At 46.5% G+C, this 21,869-nt stretch overlaps 1 protein-coding gene and 1 long non-coding RNA gene across 4 annotated transcripts in view; one reads left to right on the plus strand and one right to left on the minus strand.

Moving 5' to 3' along the window:
- Window positions 1–21,869, minus strand: part of AGXT (alanine--glyoxylate aminotransferase) — an 83,329-nt gene that overhangs the window by 1,181 nt on the left and 60,279 nt on the right. For all 3 annotated transcript variants that reach the window (XM_085898879.1, XM_085898878.1, XM_085898877.1), the window contains 4 exons: window positions 20,635–20,730; window positions 18,306–18,375; window positions 15,902–15,997; window positions 13,740–13,868 (listed from right to left, as the gene is read on the minus strand). In XM_085898879.1, coding sequence (XP_085755005.1) covers window positions 13,740–13,868; window positions 15,902–15,997; window positions 18,306–18,375; window positions 20,635–20,730 — 391 coding nt within the window. The remainder of the gene's footprint in view (window positions 1–13,739; window positions 13,869–15,901; window positions 15,998–18,305; window positions 18,376–20,634; window positions 20,731–21,869) is intronic.
- LOC147018833 (uncharacterized) lies at window positions 13,286–17,823 on the plus strand. Its single transcript, XR_015062547.1, has 3 exons — window positions 13,286–13,611; window positions 15,860–17,181; window positions 17,505–17,823. It is a non-coding gene; the product is annotated as an uncharacterized LOC147018833 (long non-coding RNA).

Below are 21,869 nucleotides of genomic sequence, written 5' to 3' on the forward strand. Positions count from 1 at the left end.
TTATTTAATCTCCAGTGGACCAACTACGATGCACTTGGATTCCAATATTTCATGAAGTTTCCACTTTACATTCTATATGCGAGAAACAATTGTGTGTGATTGGTCACATTTGCTGCACACTATAACCCATGGCCATATTGCACTGTTCCCAATCTCCAAGAGGAAGAAGAGGCACAACAGGGTGTCACAAAAAGTTGTGGCTAAATAATATTGTTCCACCTTCAAGGACAAAGCAAGTCAGGATGTACTGATGTGAAAGACAACATGACTTATTATTTGCAAATTCAATGAACCAGAATATGCAATTCATTTGGCTGAGTGACCTTGATTTGCCGATTATCACATCCACCACTCAGTGGGAGAAGGGATTGTGAGTGTGCTTAGGTGCGTGCATCCATCCCCAGGCCACAACTTTTTTTTTTTGTTAAACCATTTGAGCTTTTGTCATCAAATCTTCAACAAACCCTAATCATAATATGAGTCAGTGTGACCACTCCTTGGCTTTTTTCACAATATCTTGGCTATTCGTTGTTCACCTTTGCGTCTTGGTTTTCTATAGGTTTTCTATTATCATCGCTTTTCCGAAACCCTGTGAATTCTTGGCTTTTTTCATTGGCTCACCTTGACATCTATGAAAATGAGGAGTGGTCACACTTATGAGTATATGAAGAACACAAATTAATAATTGGGTCAAAATTTTGATCAAAATCACAGTAAGTACAAATACACCATAGCCCGTCCACCTTGCAGCGTGAGATGCCTGGATTTTGTAATCGTTTCCATGTTTCTTTATTTACCTTTTATGAGCTTTTGTCATCAAATTTTTAGCTCATCTAGAATTTAAATTCCAAATGGTATCGTCATCGCACACTGTCTGTCCGTCTGTCTCCTATTTCAACTTCTCTGGTCAAACTGATGGGCCGATCTGGCTGAAATTTGGCAGCAGCGTTCCTCTCCTGACTTGGAAGAGCAGCGTTCCTCTCCTGACTTGCAATGGCAACGTTCCTCTCCTGACTTGAAAGAGCAACGTTCCTCTCCTGACTTGCAATGGCAACGTTCCTCTCCTGACTTGCAACGGCAGCGTTCCTTTCCTGACCTGTCACGGCAGCGTTCCTCTCCTGACCTGTCACGGCAGCGTTCCTCTCCTGACCTGTCACGGCAGCGTTCCTCTCCTGACCTGTCACGGCAGCGTTCCTCTCCTGACCTGTCACGGCAGCGTTCCTCTCCTGACCTGTCACGGCAGCGTTCCTCTCCTGACCTGTCACGGCAGCGTTCCTCTCCTGACCTGTCACGGCAGCGTTCCTCTCCTGACCTGTCACGGCAGCGTTCCTCTCCTGACCTGTCACGGCAGCGTTCCTCTCCTGACCTGTCACGGCAGCGTTCCTCTCCTGACCTGTCACGGCAGCGTTCCTCTCCTGACCTGTCACGGCAGCGTTCCTCTCCTGACCTGTCACGGCAGCGTTGCTCTCCTGACCTGTCACGGCAGCGTTGCTCTCCTGACCTGTCACGGCAGCGTTGCTCTCCTGACCTGTCACGGCAGCGTTGCTCTCCTGACCTGTCACGGCAGCGTTGCTCTCCTGACCTGTCACGGCAGCGTTGCTCTCCTGACCTGTCACGGCAGCGTTGCTCTCCTGACCTGTCACGGCAGCGTTGCTCTCCTGACCTGTCACGGCAGCGTTGCTCTCCTGACCTGTCACGGCAGCGTTGCTCTCCTGACCTGTCACGGCAGCGTTGCTCTCCTGACCTGTCACGGCAGCGTTGCTCTCCTGACCTGTCACGGCAGCGTTGCTCTCCTGACCTGTCACGGCAGCGTTGCTCTCCTGACCTGTCACGGCAGCGTTGCTCTCCTGACCTGTCACGGCAGCGTTGCTCTCCTGACCTGTCACGGCAGCGTTGCTCTCCTGACCTGTCACGGCAGCGTTGCTCTCCTGACCTGTCACGGCAGCGTTGCTCTCCTGACCTGTCACGGCAGCGTTGCTCTCCTGACCTGTCACGGCAGCGTTGCTCTCCTGACCTGTCACGGCAGCGTTGCTCTCCTGACCTGTCACGGCAGCGTTGCTCTCCTGACCTGTCACGGCAGCGTTGCTCTCCTGACCTGTCACGGCAGCGTTGCTCTCCTGACCTGTCACGGCAGCGTTGCTCTCCTGACCTGTCACGGCAGCGTTGCTCTCCTGACCTGTCACGGCAGCGTTGCTCTCCTGACCTGTCACGGCAGCGTTGCTCTCCTGACCTGTCACGGCAGCGTTGCTCTCCTGACCTGTCACGGCAGCGTTGCTCTCCTGACCTGTCACGGCAGCGTTGCTCTCCTGACCTGTCACGGCAGCGTTGCTCTCCTGACCTGTCACGGCAGCGTTGCTCTCCTGACCTGTCACGGCAGCGTTGCTCTCCTGACCTGTCACGGCAGCGTTGCTCTCCCTGACCTGTCACGGCAGCGTTGCTCTCCTGACCTGTCACGGCAGCGTTGCTCTCCCCTGACCTGTCACGGCAGCGTTGCTCTCCTGACCTGTCACGGCAGCGTTGCTCTCCTGACCTGTCACGGCAGCGTTGCTCTCCTGACCTGTCACGGCAGCGTTGCTCTCCTGACCTGTCACGGCAGCGTTGCTCTCCTGACCTGTCACGGCAGCGTTGCTCTCCTGACCTGTCACGGCAGCGTTGCTCTCCTGACCTGTCACGGCAGCGTTGCTCTCCTGACCTGTCACGGCAGCGTTGCTCTCCTGACCTGTCACGGCAGCGTTGCTCTCCTGACCTGTCACGGCAGCGTTGCTCTCCTGACCTGTCACGGCAGCGTTGCTCTCCTGACCTGTCACGGCAGCGTTGCTCTCCTGACCTGTCACGGCAGCGTTGCTCTCCTGACCTGTCACGGCAGCGTTGCTCTCCTGACCTGTCACGGCAGCGTTGCTCTCCTGACCTGTCACGGCAGCGTTGCTCTCCTGACCTGTCACGGCAGCGTTGCTCTCCTGACCTGTCACGGCAGCGTTGCTCTCCTGACCTGTCACGGCAGCGTTGCTCTCCTGACCTGTCACGGCAGCGTTGCTCTCCTGACCTGTCACGGCAGCGTTGCTCTCCTGACCTGTCACGGCAGCGTTGCTCTCCTGACCTGTCACGGCAGCGTTGCTCTCCTGACCTGTCACGGCAGCGTTGCTCTCCTGACCTGTCACGGCAGCGTTGCTCTCCTGACCTGTCACGGCAGCGTTGCTCTCCTGACCTGTCACGGCAGCGTTGCTCTCCTGACCTGTCACGGCAGCGTTGCTCTCCCTGACCTGTCACGGCAGCGTTGCTCTCCTGACCTGTCACGGCAGCGTTGCTCTCCTGACCTGTCACGGCAGCGTTGCTCTCCTGACCTGTCACGGCAGCGTTGCTCTCCTGACCTGTCACGGCAGCGTTGCTCTCCTGACCTGTCACGGCAGCGTTGCTCTCCTGACCTGTCACGGCAGCGTTGCTCTCCTGACCTGTCACGGCAGCGTTGCTCTCCCTGACCTGTCACGGCAGCGTTGCTCTCCTGACCTGTCACGGCAGCGTTGCTCTCCTGACCTGTCACGGCAGCGTTGCTCTCCTGACCTGTCACGGCAGCGTTGCTCTCCTGACCTGTCACGGCAGCGTTGCTCTCCTGACCTGTCACGGCAGCGTTGCTCTCCTGACCTGTCACGGCAGCGTTGCTCTCCTGACCTGTCACGGCAGCGTTGCTCTCCTGACCTGTCACGGCAGCGTTGCTCTCCTGACCTGTCACGGCAGCGTTGCTCTCCTGACCTGTCACGGCAGCGTTGCTCTCCTGACCTGTCACGGCAGCGTTGCTCTCCTGACCTGTCACGGCAGCGTTGCTCTCCTGACCTGTCACGGCAGCGTTGCTCTCCTGACCTGTCACGGCAGCGTTGCTCTCCTGACCTGTCACGGCAGCGTTGCTCTCCTGACCTGTCACGGCAGCGTTGCTCTCCTGACCTGTCACGGCAGCGTTGCTCTCCTGACCTGTCACGGCAGCGTTGCTCTCCTGACCTGTCACGGCAGCGTTGCTCTCCTGACCTGTCACGGCAGCGTTGCTCTCCTGACCTGTCACGGCAGCGTTGCTCTCCTGACCTGTCACGGCAGCGTTGCTCTCCTGACCTGTCACGGCAGCGTTGCTCTCCTGACCTGTCACGGCAGCGTTGCTCTCCTGACCTGTCACGGCAGCGTTGCTCTCCTGACCTGTCACGGCAGCGTTGCTCTCCCCTGACCTGTCACGGCAGCGTTGCTCTCCTGACCTGTCACGGCAGCGTTGCTCTCCTGACCTGTCACGGCAGCGTTGCTCTCCTGACCTGTCACGGCAGCGTTGCTCTCCTGACCTGTCACGGCAGCGTTGCTCTCCTGACCTGTCACGGCAGCGTTGCTCTCCTGACCTGTCACGGCAGCGTTGCTCTCCTGACCTGTCACGGCAGCGTTGCTCTCCTGACCTGTCACGGCAGCGTTGCTCTCCTGACCTGTCACGGCAGCGTTGCTCTCCTGACCTGTCACGGCAGCGTTGCTCTCCTGACCTGTCACGGCAGCGTTGCTCTCCTGACCTGTCACGGCAGCGTTGCTCTCCTGACCTGTCACGGCAGCGTTGCTCTCCTGACCTGTCACGGCAGCGTTGCTCTCCTGACCTGTCACGGCAGCGTTGCTCTCCTGACCTGTCACGGCAGCGTTGCTCTCCTGACCTGTCACGGCAGCGTTGCTCTCCTGACCTGTCACGGCAGCGTTGCTCTCCTGACCTGTCACGGCAGCGTTGCTCTCCTGACCTGTCACGGCAGCGTTGCTCTCCTGACCTGTCACGGCAGCGTTGCTCTCCTGACCTGTCACGGCAGCGTTGCTCTCCTGACCTGTCACGGCAGCGTTGCTCTCCTGACCTGTCACGGCAGCGTTGCTCTCCTGACCTGTCACGGCAGCGTTGCTCTCCTGACCTGTCACGGCAGCGTTGCTCTCCTGACCTGTCACGGCAGCGTTGCTCTCCTGACCTGTCACGGCAGCGTTGCTCTCCTGACCTGTCACGGCAGCGTTGCTCTCCTGACCTGTCACGGCAGCGTTGCTCTCCTGACCTGTCACGGCAGCGTTGCTCTCCTGACCTGTCACGGCAGCGTTGCTCTCCTGACCTGTCACGGCAGCGTTGCTCTCCTGACCTGTCACGGCAGCGTTGCTCTCCTGACCTGTCACGGCAGCGTTGCTCTCCTGACCTGTCACGGCAGCGTTGCTCTCTGACCTGTCACGGCAGCGTTGCTCTCCTGACCTGTCACGGCAGCGTTGCTCTCCTGACCTGTCACGGCAGCGTTGCTCTCCTGACCTGTCACGGCAGCGTTGCTCTCCTGACCTGTCACGGCAGCGTTGCTCTCCTGACCTGTCACGGCAGCGTTGCTCTCCTGACCTGTCACGGCAGCGTTGCTCTCCTGACCTGTCACGGCAGCGTTGCTCTCCTGACCTGTCACGGCAGCGTTGCTCTCCTGACCTGTCACGGCAGCGTTGCTCTCCTGACCTGTCACGGCAGCGTTGCTCTCCTGACCTGTCACGGCAGCGTTGCTCTCCTGACCTGTCACGGCAGCGTTGCTCTCCTGACCTGTCACGGCAGCGTTGCTCTCCCTGACCTGTCACGGCAGCGTTGCTCTCCTGACCTGTCACGGCAGCGTTGCTCTCCTGACCTGTCACGGCAGCGTTGCTCTCCTGACCTGTCACGGCAGCGTTGCTCTCCTGACCTGTCACGGCAGCGTTGCTCTCCTGACCTGTCACGGCAGCGTTCCTCTCCTGACCTGTCACGGCAGCGTTCCTCTCCTGACCTGTCACGGCAGCGTTCCTCTCCTGACCTGTCACGGCAGCGTTCCTCTCCTGACCTGTCACGGCAGCGTTCCTCTCCTGACCTGTCACGGCAGCGTTCCTCTCCTGACCTGTCACGGCAGCGTTCCTCTCCTGACCTGTCACGGCAGCGTTCCTCTCCTGACCTGTCACGGCAGCGTTCCTCTCCTGACCTGTCACGGCAGCGTTCCTCTCCTGACCTGTCACGGCAGCGTTCCTCTCCTGACCTGTCACGGCAGCGTTCCTCTCCTGACCTGTCACGGCAGCGTTCCTCTCCTGACCTGTCACGGCAGCGTTCCTCTCCTGACCTGTCACGGCAGCGTTCCTCTCCTGACTTTAAATGGGTAAAAACGGCCGACTTGGTAAATTTATTTAACAGTCTTCTTTTCCAAACCCACCAGTCAGAATGCTACCAAATTGGGGTTGCAACATTCGGCTTGGGTAGGGATGTTAATTATATTGTGGGAGTCATGCCGATCACTTGACCAGAAGTGTGTCAAAATGGCTGACTTGGTCAACTCTTGAGAAAATGGCATTAATTCCTTTTAGTCCGGGAGCCAACCGATCAAAATTAAAAAAAAATTGCCCGGTCTGCTATAAAATTTTTGTGTTGATTTTCATAAAGAGACACCCTTTGAGTATATGAAAACCAATGTTGGCAATGGTGAAACTCTTGCGCAACAACACAGTCAACACTTTTGCGAGCCCCCTCTGATAACACAATGTTGGCAAAAGCGAAGATGTAGGATGGGGGTAGGGGTAATTCATATTGTCCTAAAATCATAACCACTAAACCTCTATACACAAATGACCCCTCTTATTAAAGAGGAGTTCATTTCCTATATCACAATTGGTGTAGATTTAACCTACCTACAATTGACAAGGTTATATGTCAAACAACAAAAGATTTATGCAACTCAGAAATGCTTGACTATCAATGGGGTCAGGAACAAGAACATACTTTTACATGCCATGGTTTTAAGGAAGATAAAATGAGAAATGGATTAACACAATATTGTGACATGAAACATCCTCTTCAGAGGAAGAGTCACTCTCTGAAACAACTCCACCACATGAACCTCTCTGACCAAGGCATATGCATGTCACTCAGCAAGGCACAGCAGCCTTTTTGCATGAACATCGTTTCAGACATTTGGATAATTTGCACATGCAAGACACCGTTTTGTCTGTTTGGCTTGGCTGGCTTAGACATGAGAATTGGGACCAGTTTTCCATTGATAAGGGTTCTGCCAAATGTTGTGGCTGGGGGAAGTGCTCGGTCACTGAGATGTGCACGTCTATACAGAAGCAATTGATATAATGCTCTTAAAACAAGGAAGTAAAACGCATCTTCTGTTGCTGGCAGTGACCTAAGGTCTAATTTTGAAGAGACAAACATATGCTGCCTGAGGGTATCCAAACAGCTGAACCCTTTTTGGCCATGCAGAGCAGTCCAGTATACTCTGGCCTCATCAATGACACATTCTGTTGCTGCCATTTCACTATCTCTTCCAAAATCAACAAGGTGGGGAAGGTTTCCTATCAGTCCCAGAGAAACCTGTGCCGCTCTTCTTTTCACAGGAACACAGGCATCATCCCAACTGACTGGAAGAGGGGCCTTGTTGTCCCTCTCTGGAAAGGGAAGGGTGATCGCCAAGACTGCAACAACTACCGAGGGGTGACGCTGCTCTCAGTGCCGGGCAAGGTCTTTGCTCGGATAATTCTTGATAGGGTTCGCCACCATCTGCTTGAGCACCAGCGTCCAGAGCACTCAGGCTTTACACCAAAGAGGTCAACGATTGACCGTATCCTTGCCCTTCGTGTCCTCACCGAACGCAGACGAGAGTTTCGGCAGGGGCTGCTTGCAGCCTATGTTGATCTCTGTAAAGCGTTCGATTCAGTGAATCGGGATGTCCTCTGGAGGATTCTTGGTCTTCGTGGGGTGCCACCGAAACTGATCGATCTGATGTCTGAACTCTACTCTGGTACTGAGAGTGCTGTGAAGTGTGGTGGTACCATCTCTGACTTATTTCCAGTTATTACTGGAGTTCGTCAGGGATGTGTACTTGCCCCCACACTTTTCAGCACTTGTATGGACTGGATTTTAGGGAGGATGTCGGAGAGATCAAGTTGCGGTGCATCGTTTGGCAATGTCAAGATCTCGGACCTTGATTTTGCAGATGATGCAGTCATCTTTGCGGAGACTTTAGACATCCTCTTGGGGGCCCTCGAGGTGCTGAATGAGGAGTCGGAGCCGTTGGGATTACGGATTTCTTGGGTCAAAACTAAGATCCAGGCTTTCGGTGACATCTTGGATGCTGCTGTCCTGTCTGTGTCTGTTTGTGGTGAGGATGTTGAGGTCGTGGATAGATTCACTTACCTTGGCAGTGATATTCATGTCTCCGCAGGTTGTGAGCCGGAGGTCAATAGACGTCTGGGTCGGGCCTGGGGAGTCATGGATTCACTGGATCATGGGGTGTGGCGCTGCCGGTACCTGTGCGGGAGGACGAAAGTCCGAGTCTTCAGGTCCTTGGTACTTCCAGTCTTGCTCTATGGGTGCGAGACTTGGACTTTGACCAAGGATCTGAGACAGAGACTTAATTCCTTTGGTACCAGGTCTCTTCGAAGAATCCTTGGCTATCGCTGGTCGGATTTTGTGTCCAACGAGCGGTTGCTGAGAGAGACTCGGATGAGATTTGTTACCTGCATAGTCCGTGAGCGTCAGCTGCGGCTGTATGGACATGTGGCTCGTTTTCCTGATGCTGATCCTGCTCACCAGATTCTCTCAGCGAGGGAGTCTCATGAGTGGAGGAGGCCAGTGGGTCGACCACGTGCCTCATGGTTGCAGCAGGTTGACCATCATCTCAAGGAGATGGGGATGGGCCTGGCATCTGCCTGGGGGATGGCCAGATGGAGGCCCCTGGAGTACCGGCAGAAAGTGGACGCAGCGACGCACTGTTCTGGCACATGCTCCCATACCTGACCTGACCTCTTCTTTTCCCCTTCTGAATGGGTAGCTCACTGTGTCACATCCACACAACACATATGTGCACAGAAGTGTAGCTGCGACATCAAGAGGATTTTCTGGTACTTCTTGCTCAACACTTCTACCAGCTCATGAATAGGTAGGTATTGATTCTGCCATTGTATCCAGAGTTCTTGCAATGTGTTCAAGCAGCAGAAGTGATATATACACAGCATAATTATGTCTGTATCTGTTGCATGCACAACAGCTCGATGGTGATCAAGATATTCCACACAATATGCAAGATGAGCAATAATCCTTGTCTCTGCCTCTTCATGTTCTTCACAAGGTAAGTCCAGAACTGAACTTGATGCTGATGTGATGGAAAGAGTGTGACCTTTGTTTTCCATCATACCACCAAGAATGATGGTCACTCCATCTGGAATAGCTTCAGGACTCTCACAAAGGGAAGTGCCAATGAAGTTCTGAAGATTTCCTTTATTTCTTGGATTCTTCATGAGTAAATTCCAGTCCGGAATTTCTAGACTCTTGGATGGTGAGAATTGTCTTGCCTGGTCTGTCTGGTTTCTCCTCTGCTGCTCATCACCCTTCAAAGTATGGCTATCATCAAAATCATACTGATCACCAATGATGTTGACACAGTTGCACATTTCAGGTTTCAACTGCAGGAGCTTGCGAAGATACAGCTGGGGAAGTTCACCAAATGTTTTCACACCCATTTTTTGGTATTTATTTACAAATGCCATTGTGTCTACCAGATAAACTGTGTATAGGTCACTCTGTGGTAATGATGGCAGCTGTAAAACAACATCCTGCTCAGCTTCAGCAATTAGCACTGCCACGAAATCAGACTCGTTGCCTTTGCGCATTACAACCCCCTGTGCTAAGCGTGGATCAACCTCAAACAGGGATGATGGATAGTCTGTCCACTCATGGGAAAATGCAATCTGTCTTGTGACTGGGTCGGCATCTCGATAGAAACACAACACACGTGTAGTTGCAGTCTCATCTTGATAGATCCTGATTAAACTCTGTTGCCTTGATGGGTTTGATTTCTTCTGTGAGGAGAAAGTTACCAGCTTCAGTGGTTCAATCTTAATAGAGACCACCTCTTCTGCTTTCATAATGGCTTCCATGCCCTTAGCTTGAGCATGGACCAAGTCTTTTGAAGCATCCTTCTCACCAGTTGCTCTATTGAGCAGATCCACTTGGTTGTTACACTGGAATGGGTTTATCATCTGCTGGCATATCACTTTCTTGATCTCCTCAACATGCATATGTTCTTCTGTTGCCTGCTTATGTGTTTCTCCATGATGAGTAGATTCCTGTTGGCCTAGATTAGCCATAGACTTTATGTTCTCTGATACAGCTGTGAGAAATGGTGCTGTCTTCACATATTTATCTCGAGCAGCTGGTGCCTGAGATATGCCTTTGAACAGAGATGTCTTCCCTTCATTGTTATATGTCTGCTCCAGGGCCATGTCACTCCAAACACCATTGAATTTTCCTTTGGAAGAGTGAACTGTGAAGTACCCAACCTGGATCCAGCAAACCTTAACCGAACTGTGTTCAATAGAGTAAGAGGATTTTGGGGGTAGGGGTAACTTTGGTTGACAAAAATGTTAATTTTCTCTTTAAAAATTGATAGAACTCACTCAAATTTGCTGTTTTAATTAGCCATGGATACCATGTTCATATCACATTAAGAGAAATTAGTATTCTAATGCAGCATCTGCCTATGATAAGAAAAGTTCTAAAGGCCATCTTCAAAAAACGTTATTTTTAAGGCATTTTTCACAAAATTATGTACTTTTACGAGGTTTACTTCCACAAAGGCAATTTTTTTTTTGTCATTTTACAATGCACTGATTGAATTCTTACATTTAGTTCACATTTATTTTTAATGAATGTGATTTTTTTTTAATTTTTTTAGAAATTTTATTGACAATTACTGTTTTATCAAATTTTTCAAATCTTCCTCAAACAAAAACGTCCGCCAAAATTTTTCGCAAGAGCTTATGAATTGCCAACATTGGTTTTCATGAACTGCAAACATATATCTAAACATCCTGGGGGTGTAAAATTTTATAGCAGAGGCTGTAAGGTCCAACCCTAAAACAGCCTCGTACACAGGTTGGCTCCCGGACTATTTAAAAATCCTCTTCTCAAGAACCACCAGTCAGAATGCTCCCAAATTTGGTTTACAGCATCAGTCCAGGGCCCAGATAAGCTACAGGTCCATTGGCCCTATTTCTTATTTTTTATTTTTTTCTTAGAATATGCAGAAGGTAAATTAAAATTTAACTTTACTTTAATTATTTCCACCGCCAAAGGTGGACAGAGGTGTTTTCACCCGTTTGTCTACGAACAGGATATCTCAAAAAGTTATTGACGGATTGGGACGAAACTTGCTGGACAGGTTGGGTGTGTGACGAGGACAAACTGATTAAATTTTGGTGAAGATCGGGATCCAGACAGTATAATTTATTTAAGTGATTCATCATTGAGAGGGCCGAAAACGATATGGGGCATGATATTTCAAAACGTGGACGGATTTAGATGAAACTTGGTGGACAGGTTGGGTAAGTGACACGAACGAGCCAATTCGATTTTGGTTCAGTCCAGATGCAGAACCGGCCTATCAGTGAGATACAAAACATAAACTGTTCAGCCTGGTGGAGGTTTGTGCTCCACTGAGCGCTGATCCAGTTACTTCTGCCACCGAATGTGAAGGAGGTGAGGTCAACATCGACCAAAAGGTCAACATAGTCCCAAGGTCAACAATTAAGGAGGTATTTCTAAAATTCTCAACTTTTATCTGATTGACTTGAAATTTGAAGAGGAGTTGCATATTTGGTCATTGAATTCAACCACCAATTGTTTTTGAGGTCAAATTTGTTTTCTGGATTTTGCAAGTATCATGCTCTGTATGACGTCTTCTTCTTGTTTGTTTGTTTGTCTGTCTATCTTTGTGTGCAGGATATCTCAAAAAGTTGTGGATGGATTCTGATGAAATTTGGTGGACATGTTTGGTGGGTGACAAGGAAGAATTGATTTGATTTTGGTGAAGATCCGAATCCGGGTCTGAATTTTTTTCAGTGATTCTTCACCAATGAGAGACGGGGCCAAAAACGATATATAGCATGATATTTCAAAAATGTATTCGGCCTGATATGTTCTCGTGTATCAGGCAGTTCATAGCAGAGGTATGTGCTCTTCTATGTGCCCTTCCAGTTAACCTCCGCCATCGAAGATGGACGGAGGTTACTGTTTTCACCCCTGTCTTTGTTTGTTTGTTTGTTTGTTTGCTTGTGTACAGTATTACGGAAAAACTCCTCGACAGATTTCGACGAAACTTGGTGGGGGGATTAGGTATGGTCCAAGGATCATGCCATTTGATTTTGGACTTGGTCCAAAGTCCAATATGGCCGTAATTGTGGCCATTTTGAAAAAATATTTGAATTTTTGTTTTTGCATTTCTACATGTTTTAAGTGATTTCCAACCCCCCACCCCCCCACCCCCCCAAAAAAAAAATTGTTAGAGAAAAAAAAAAATTTGCAAATTTCTTTTCAAAAAAATTTCGATTTTATTTTTTTGGCATTTCTACATGTGCGTCGATCTAGTTTAGTTCATTCAATCGTGGTTCAGTAGAGTGTGATCCGTTTTGGCCATTTTGAAAAAAATATATATATTTTTTGCATTTCTACATGTTTTAAGTGATTTCCAACCCAAAAAATAAAAAATTGCTAGAGAAAAAAAACTTAGAAAATTTTGCAACTTTTTTTTTCAACAAAATTTCGATTTTTTTTTATTTTTTATTTTTTTTATTTTTTTGCATTTCTACATGTTATAAGTGATTTCCAACAAAAACATGCCAAAATTATAATTGCGGCTGATCTTTTTAATCTGATTTTTAATCTGATTCAGTTAGAGTGGAAAGGTTAGTTTATGGGGATGTATCCCTGGAATGTGTAGATAAATTGTTATCTTGGTGATATGATTGCTGCAGGTGGTAGTGCAGAAGCAGCAGTGATTGCAAGAACTAGAAGTGGCTGGAGGAAGTTTATGGAGTTGTTACCCCAAATGACATCAAGAGGGATCTCTCTCCAATTCATTGGAAAAACTTTATGCAGCTTGCATCAGAAGCATGATGTTGTATGGCAGTGAAGCAGAGGTGTTCAAAAAGTAGAATGAACAGGTGGAAACGAAACGAAATGAGAATGGTGATGTGACACTGAAGGATAGGAAACCAAATGTGGAATTCAGAGATAGGTTAGCTGTAGAAAGCATTAGTGAGGTGATGCAAAGGGGTAGATTGAGATGGTTTGGACATTTGGAGAGGGGAATTGTCAGCTGTGTGAAGAGATGTATAAACGTGAATGAAAGGGGAGCTAGAGACCGTCCGAGGAAACCATGCGACGTGTTACTGGGTGCGCATGACGTGCGACATGCGACATCTTTGAGTTAAAGGCCTAACGAAGGCCAGCAAGGGATCGTGCAGCCTGGAAAGAAGCTATTCGGTGAACCACGGCTTATACATGCAAGCATGGAAACAGCCGTAAAACGATGATGATATTACTGTTAAAATTGTTGTTTTTTGGTTGAGGAATTTTGGGTGGTGCTGTCTTTTCATAGGGAGTGTTTATTTACTTGGTACCTGGTAATTCTCCTGAGATTGGCTTGGTTTTCCGCAAGTGTGTCATTTGTGCAGCTGCCTTGAGTCTGATTTGTACCCGTGTCCTCTGGGATTGCAATCCAATGTCCTCAGGACCTTGCCACAACCACAGCATGTGAACGACAGCTCTTATGCAACTTCAAGCTACAGGTGCAGTGAGTGAGTCCTTGTTGATCAACAAAACCACCACTAAAGAGCAACAATGATGATACTGTTGTTATAATGACATCCGAACATCTACAATGGTCCTAATTAGGTAATTGATATGTGCACTATAACTTGCTCACCTTTCCTGCGGTGGGACCCAAGCCTCCTGAAATTTCAATGTTGTGCTTTGTCATCAAGTAATCTGTAACTTCTTTCCAGGCGTAATCAGGTGGCACACACACTGTAGTCACCGTGGGCAGCCGGGCCACCTGCATAATGCAGAGGAGGGGTATTTCAGGCCTTTGCCAAAAGTTTTAGGCAAATCTGAACTTTAAGAGTGAAGTGTCAAAGCAAAAACAGCAATGTCCTCAACTCTGCTTTGCACATAATGAAATTTAAATGGTTAAAGTTGTTCGCAGTGAAAGATCACTAAATGCTGACATTTTGGGCATTGCCCTTCATCGGGTGAGACCTAAAACGGCGCTTTGTGATCTTTTACAGCAGATAACTATAACCATTTTATTATCTTGTGCCGCCAATGCAGACCACAAGTTCTTTTCTAGAATTGGCAACTTTTTTTTTTGCACATTATGGACAGCTTTCTCAAATAAAAGTTACTGACTATGAAAGAGTTAAATATCCAGGCGAAATAACCGTGCTCGCAACAGTTGAAGTCTCATGGGGTTTGTTTTTTATTATTATTATTTATTTATTTTTTATATACAGGAGAGGCTCATGGACTGGGGTGATTAAATTAACTTCGAATAGTGAAACTGAGCTGTTTCTCATTGAATCATACAGACATCAGTCAGATGTGAAAAATTGCACTGTAGTGTGTGGATGGAATCCAACCAAAGCAAATGTAGAATTGAGAAATAAAACATCAATAAACCATCAAACATTCAATTTTGCCTTTTATAATAATGTTCTTTTAGACAATGGAACAAATGAGGAATTAATTGAAAACTCATAGCTGGTGGAGTGTGGCTCTCAACAGGATCCACTCATCTCCTCCAACTGTCAAGGCTGGAGTACTTGTTCTTCTTTTCTGGACCCATCTTATTCCTTATCTTCATCAATGATCTCACTGACTCTGGAAAATCCCCTTTGCCTATTTACTGAGGACTCTACACTCCATTGTAACATCCCTAATCCTTCAGATAGGCAGGCAGCAGGCTCTTCTCCCTCTCTGCAGACCTTGATAAAATCATGAGTTAAATGCTTGGAATATGTCTGTGGTAAGACCATCTGGTGAACATTCCCATCTACTTCCTTAACAATCCACTTGAAAAAAGTTCAGTCACTCAAACTTTTGGGTCTCACCCAAAAAGAATGGAGCACAAACAACCACTGCAAAGGCTTTATTTTCCTTATGGCCTCTTTGTTGAAGTTCCTCATAAGTGAAGTCTGATTTATATTAACCTGTATTTTTCTTGTATCTTCTCAGGTCTTGCTCCCTCTGTTCTTTCATGCCACAACCACCCCCTTCCTTTTGAAACCAAAAAAAATTAAGCTTGAAACTTACTTCCACTCCTTTGTTCTTCTTTCTCCCATCTGTGGGAACCTTCCTTTATCAGTCATAATCTTTTTTGGGCAAACCACATTTCAACGTTGGTCTCCAAAGCCAGTTGCTGACTGGACATCATCCGTCATGCAAGTCCTTCCGTGGCATACCTGAACTTCTTTCCACCTTCAAGGCCTTTATCTGCAGCTTGATGGAGCACTGCTCTCCCCTTTCCCCGCTGGGCTGGTGCCCCTGCCACACACCTTGCTCAGCTTAATGCCATGGAAACCAAGGCCTTTAAGATCATTGGAATGTTCTGTGATGAAGTTGCGCGTCTGGGCCTATCACCTTCATATCACAAGCAAGTCAGTGGTCTTACTTCTACCACCTCTTCTGGTGTTGCACCCTCTGCCCTTTCTGTGCCCCCCTTCCACATCTCTACAGGGTGCATGTGATCTGTCAGTAACCCCCTTCCCCCCCCTTTTTCCCCTCATTCTTCCCCACATTCCTTATTTCTCTGTGTCCCTCTATTTTGTGTCTAAACCCTGCCGTTGATGTCCCCCCCCACCCTCACACTCCCTTCACCTTTCCTTATACTGTATTGTTCTTTTTGTTCCTTTACATCCTAATCTGTGCTGTATTCTTGCTCCTCCACACTATACAACACATTTTTTTTTATTGCAAACAAAAGTGATTGATATTCATTTTTGCGGTGCTTAATGACTAATTACAATCAATATTTCATTTTGTTTTCAGATAGCAGAAGTTTCAAAATCTCTGCTACACCATTATATTTACCTCGTCTTGCACGAAGAGTTCCAGACCAAGCCGTTGGAGGCCCACATGTAGTCTCTTTGCGGAAGCTGCGTGTCGACTCCAGCACTTCTCCAGCGTCTTCAAACATATAAAGGATGTGCAGTTGAAGGGAGCCAAATGAACTGTTTTTTTTTTTAATAGTCCAGCCCAATGAAAAGGTTTAATAATGGCTTCCAGGATAAATAAGCAAACTGCTTGAACCAGTAAAAATACTGCTTGATCTAACCGGAAATATGTTCCTGGCTTTTTCTGGTTAATATTTATGAATCAGCCTGTGTAAGTTCACGACAGTTTCTCCCATTTGGTATCGCGCAACAACCGATACCGTTATTGAAACGCGTGAAAAAGTTCAAGGTGTTGCACAGCTTTTAATACTGGTGGGATTGGGGGTGGGGGGGTGAGGGAGAGGACCTCATTTGACTATGCTGTAAAAGATTGGTCGTTTTTTGAGAATTGTGACCCATGCGTGGTTGATTTTATGAGATCGAACATTATGGTCCGGGCCTAAATATGGACTCGAGGTGAAACCGACCGACGTGCAAATACAAACCTGGCATTTGCAGTTATTTAGAATACTACAGAATGAAAATAGCATCTGTTAAAAAAATAAATAAATGTAATATTAAGATATGAGTTTTACAAAAGTTGATACATTTTTACAAATATCCAAGTGATGATGAAGAAAGTAGATTTTTATGAAAAAAAAATATTTTCAAAACCATATCACTTTCATGTAAACTTGTGAAAGATTATCGAGCCACATAACCTAATGTTTCCCATATTCGGAGGCAGGAGAGCATCAGCTCTGAGTCTGAGGTCTGTGGTGGTTCGAACCCGACCACTGCTGGGTCATATGAATGACTTTAAAAATGGTACGTGCTGCTTCCTTGCTTGACACTTGACATTTGAAAAAGAATGGAGCACAAACAACCACTGCAAAGGCTTTATTTTCCTTATGGCCTCTTTGTTGAAGTTCCTCATAAGTGAAGTCTGATTTATATTAACCTGTATTTTTCTTGTATCTTCTCAGGTCTTGCTCCCTCTGTTCTTTCATGCCACAACCACCCCCTTCCTTTTGAAACCAAAAAAAATTAAGCTTGAAACTTACTTCCACTCCTTTGTTCTTCTTTCTCCCATCTGTGGGAACCTTCCTTTTGTGTGTTAAATCCCATTCTTTCCTCCAGGACTTCAAGTTGACAGGACACCTCAAATCATCCTCTATCCATATTTGTGATCTCCTTTTACCCACATCCACCTGACCTGTAGGTAACTGTTTCCTACCATATTGAGTGTGCTCCTTCTGTTCATTCATTCTATTGTGTATATAATAAGTAGGTGCTTATCTGTATTGTTTCCCCATGTGCAAATGTATGGGGGAGGGGGGGTGAAGGGAGAGGAAAGAAATCTCTGCTGTCTGTCTGTCTTTGATCAAGGAACTGCTTAATTTCAATTTAACTATATATTTTGAACTTCCAATATTTTATATACAAATCGCTTCCAAAAACCTGCATATTAGCAGTACTTTGTCTCAACCAATCAAGTTTGTTGCTCGCAATGCTTCACTGTTTTGTGTGTCGACTTACAGAGCTGCTTCCACCAAATCAATACCGTGCTCTCGTGAGGCGTTTGAACAGCAAACGCAAGTGAGTAGTTGCCTTCCACAGACTGTGATGTTGGAGTACTCTAATTTCCATGAAGAATGGTCAGCCTGTGGAGCCGTGTTGAGTTTTCCTCGGTGCACCATTGTCCTTTTTCTCAACACTGCAAGAGGTAAAGCGTTCTACACACCCTTTAGTTGCCTCCACCACTGCGGGTGGATGGAGGTTATGTTTGCACCCCTGTCTGTCTGTTTCTTTGTCTGTGAGCACGATATCTCAAAAAAGTTGTGGACGGATTATGACAAAACTTTAGTGGATGAGTTGATTTGGTGACGAGAGCAAGCCAATCTAGATTTTGGTTCAGGTCTGAATCCAGATATATCGGTGGGATACAAAACGTAAAACCGTTCAGCCTGTCAGAGGTATGCGTTCCAGTGCCTGTATAGTTTATTATTTGTTACCAATTGAGAATAAAAACTAAATGGTTAAAAAAAACAACAACATAACCTCAATCTCTTGTCTCTCGAGAATGGGTTTCCATTTAAATCTATTTTGGGAGAGATTCTGTTCAGACTGGCTTGCTTTCATATTCCAGCCTACACTGCCAATGGGAAAGGGGGTGGAAGCGTGGTGGGATGAACTTTGTTTCCCTTTTTGGAAAACAAAGTTCATACCGCTTGGCATCCCCGGCAAGTCACGTGAACAAGCACTTTTAACATCATGCTATTTCTGGGATCAATCACAGACGTGTTTGTCAAAATGAAATTGGACCCTCTGAACCTGCATACCTCTTCAGCAAGGCCTGCCAGTCCCTCGCGCAGCATGTATACACCCGTGATGGGGCCCGTGTGGTGATATCTGCGCACACACCACGCAGGTTAAAATCCCCACACGTGCAGAGATTACTGCAGTTTCCCAACATGTACACGTTTTAATCAAGCATCACCATTATATCAATGGCACATTTGTTTGGTCACTTTCATTTTCATGGAAACAACATGTGAGCTCTCACCTACGCACAGAACTTTATGCATTATTTAAAAGTTGCTAGATAAGTAAACGCAGATCTTCGATTTGTGCAGAATAGAAAAAAAAACCAAAAAAAAAACCATGAATAGTCATGAACGTCTCGAACTTACGAGTATCAATGCGTATACAGTGGTAGAACATGTCACATCATGTGAAAGTACATCATGCATGTAACAATCATTCGAAAACACAGATAAATCGGCTGCGAGAGACGGTCAGTCTGAAAAGAAGACTATTTTGATCTCAAAAAAATAGACAAAAAATAGATCTCAGATAGACATGCAATACGTTTGTGAAGTCCAACACGCTGTCTTTTGATTTAACCCGTAGAAGAAGTGACGGGAATTTTTTTAATCTAATATAGAAAGCTCAGTCTGACCACTCACTGACTGACTGATTCACCGACATTAATGTTCGGTACCTTCCGGGTGATGTAGAAAGGTGAAATTTTGCGTGCCGATTGATATCGAAGCCGAAACACCAGGCAAAATCACAGAACTGTCGGAAAGCGTCCGTAAATGAAAATATCCGAAAATAAGTGCAGCCTTGTGCTCATCTAGCAGGAGGTCAGTGATGCTTGCCTATAATTACAAAGTTTCTATTTATTATGCACCTTCATATTGTCAGGCCAGATCAGATATGTGACTTGCTACAGGCAACATGTAAATCTGTACAAACCTGTTTCATGGTCGGGTTGTCGGTGACTAAACCATCTCCCCCCCCCCCAGGTTTCCTGGTGAGGAGGGTGTGTGGATATGAACACCCATCAGGATTAAAAACAAAAACTGTCAAAGGGCGGAGGAGCTCCTTCTAAGCCAATGGATGTGGTGCCCAACTGTGTCTGCGGACATCCTCCTGCAGTTGGGCTAGCTTTTTATTAGAGGTTTTTGGCAGCATTTGCACTCTGGCTACCGTAAAACACTTCATTCTGTAAAACGCAAATAAAACTGAAAACCCACTCCATGGGAGTTCCTCTGATGTAGCTGTCCTTTGCAGGGTCACTGCTCACTTACACTCATTTGTTCCTCTTTTTCCCCATCTGTGGACCTAACTTCCATGTTCTCTTCAATCTCATTCTTCCCTCCAGGTCTTCAAGACAGCTTTTCACCATCATCTCAGATCGTCCCCGATCCAAAAACCATGATCCCTTCTACCCTCAACAACTCCAATCCCTCTTCCTTCCAGATTTCCAGTTTCCTTTCTTCCTGAGAGTTTCCTTCTCTATCCATTCTGTCTACCCCATGCATCTTTTCCTGCACCCCCTCAACCCCCACACCTCCCCATGCCCATTGTTTGTCCAAATCTCCCTCGATTTGTCCTTCAACTCTTCTGCTGGTGTTTTCCCCCCTCTCTCTACTGTTCCTTTTGTCGAGTTGCATCCTGATCTGTTCAGTGTACTAGCTCTTCCACGAACCTTGACTCTTTACAAAAAAAATTTAAAATTCTACGAATATGACATTGTGGCTCATGGAGGGTAAAAAGATAATAAATGGGTAGTGACACCACTGGGTACCACAAGAAAGCAAATTAATTAACAATAAAGGGAAGAAAAATGCAGTAATCTGCAGGTAAGAGAATTAGGTTAGGTTGGCTAAACGGGGTAGAAAAGATTGTGGGTAGTGATTGGAGATGACATGAGTTGGAATACGACCAGCTTTTGAAACGCTGGAGGGAAGGGTGGGATTGGCCTCTATTGGACAGGCAGTTCCTCAAACAAACAATTTTGCAAATATACCAACTCTGTTTGAAAGACGTGTTGGTTTATTTAACATCCACATCCTCATTACAGTAGGAATGACCAGTTTTGCTTACCCATCCAAAGGGAGGCGAACCTCAGGATGGAACTCTCCCTGATGCTACTACTCCGGGTCGACAGTTTTTCATCAGACTCAAGTCAGTGGAAAAATAAATACATGAATACAGTTTTGAACCGAGTGACCAACTACGATATCCTTTCCAATATTTGGAGCAGTGGAGAAGAAAACAAATGCAAGAATGAGCATCAACCAAAATTTCACACCACCGATGAATGCCATGACATTATGCCATAATTGTACATAGTAAAACTTGAGTAATGGATAGATTTACCTGCGTGCCTCACCATCACATCCCCAATAATTTGCAAGCCAAGTCATATCAAAATAAAAACTTGGTATTCGACTCTTCCTGTTAATGATTTTATCCCTGAGAAGAAAAAAAAAATACAGAATCAGAAGTCATTTGTTTTCCATTATTCTGTCATCACACTATAGTATTTATAAAGAAATTTGAACCCAACTTAAGGCAGAGGTTGATATATGCACACTGTTGTGCAAAAGTTTTCGACACATTCAGGAGTTTCAATATGTGGATGTTATGAACATCAACAACTTACTCAAATCCTTCCCGAGTGTTTTCTACCATTCGAAAAAGTTGGCTCTTATGAATCGAGCTGAGTTTGAGTGGAAAGAAACCAAGCTTGTCATTCAGAAATCTTTAATTCAGATTGATGAGAATCTTCAAAAACTTCTGATCACAACTCAAAGTAAACTCCTAATATATATGAAGTCTTGTCGTGGTGAATCCATTGCAATTACCAAGCAAGTCTAATTGATGATTCATTGTTCGGTGCTCATTGTCTTCAACATCAGGTGTTTGTTCCTCTCGACACATCCATGAGGCTAAAAGCCCACTTTTTAGATCCTCATGGAGGATCTCTAAATCTTACTCACGTTGTTGTTCTTCATCTTCTTCTTGTGGACTTTTTAGATCCTCGTGGAGGATCTCTAAGTCTTACTCACGTTGTTGTTCTTGTGGACTTTTTTGTTTCACAGCCTGCAGTTTTCATCGAAACTTTCTGAAACTTGGCGAAAATATGTACAAATACCCTGCGCAGACAGTAACCATCTCCGATTTTGAAAATTCCTCCGAGAAAAAAAGTTATGATGTCAAAATATCTCCGCTAATGGGAATCGCCGAAAAAATTATCTCAAACTAGTCAAGCTTTTTGAATTCTCTTTGCGGCAATCGAACAGGGCATTAGCAGAGATGAATTACCGTGCATATGATGCATCACTATGACATCATATCAACTTTTCTGACGTCATTCCTATTTTTTGACTTTTTGGTTTTTGTTTCACAGCCTACAGTTTTCATCGAAACTTCCTGAAACTTGGCATACATATGTGAAAATACCCTCCGCAGACAGTAACGATCTCCGATTTTGAAAATTCCTCCTAGAAAAAAAAGTTGTGACGTCAAAATATCTCAGCTAATGGAAATCGCCGAAAAAATTATCTCCAAAACTAGGCAAGCTTTTTGAATTCTGTTTGCGGGAATCAAAC

The sequence above is a fragment of the Eptatretus burgeri genome, chromosome 10, assembly GCF_056783735.1.
Source record: "Eptatretus burgeri isolate ZD-2024b chromosome 10, Ebu_testis_v1, whole genome shotgun sequence".
In the NCBI taxonomy this organism is placed as follows: Eukaryota; Metazoa; Chordata; class Myxini; order Myxiniformes; family Myxinidae; genus Eptatretus; species Eptatretus burgeri.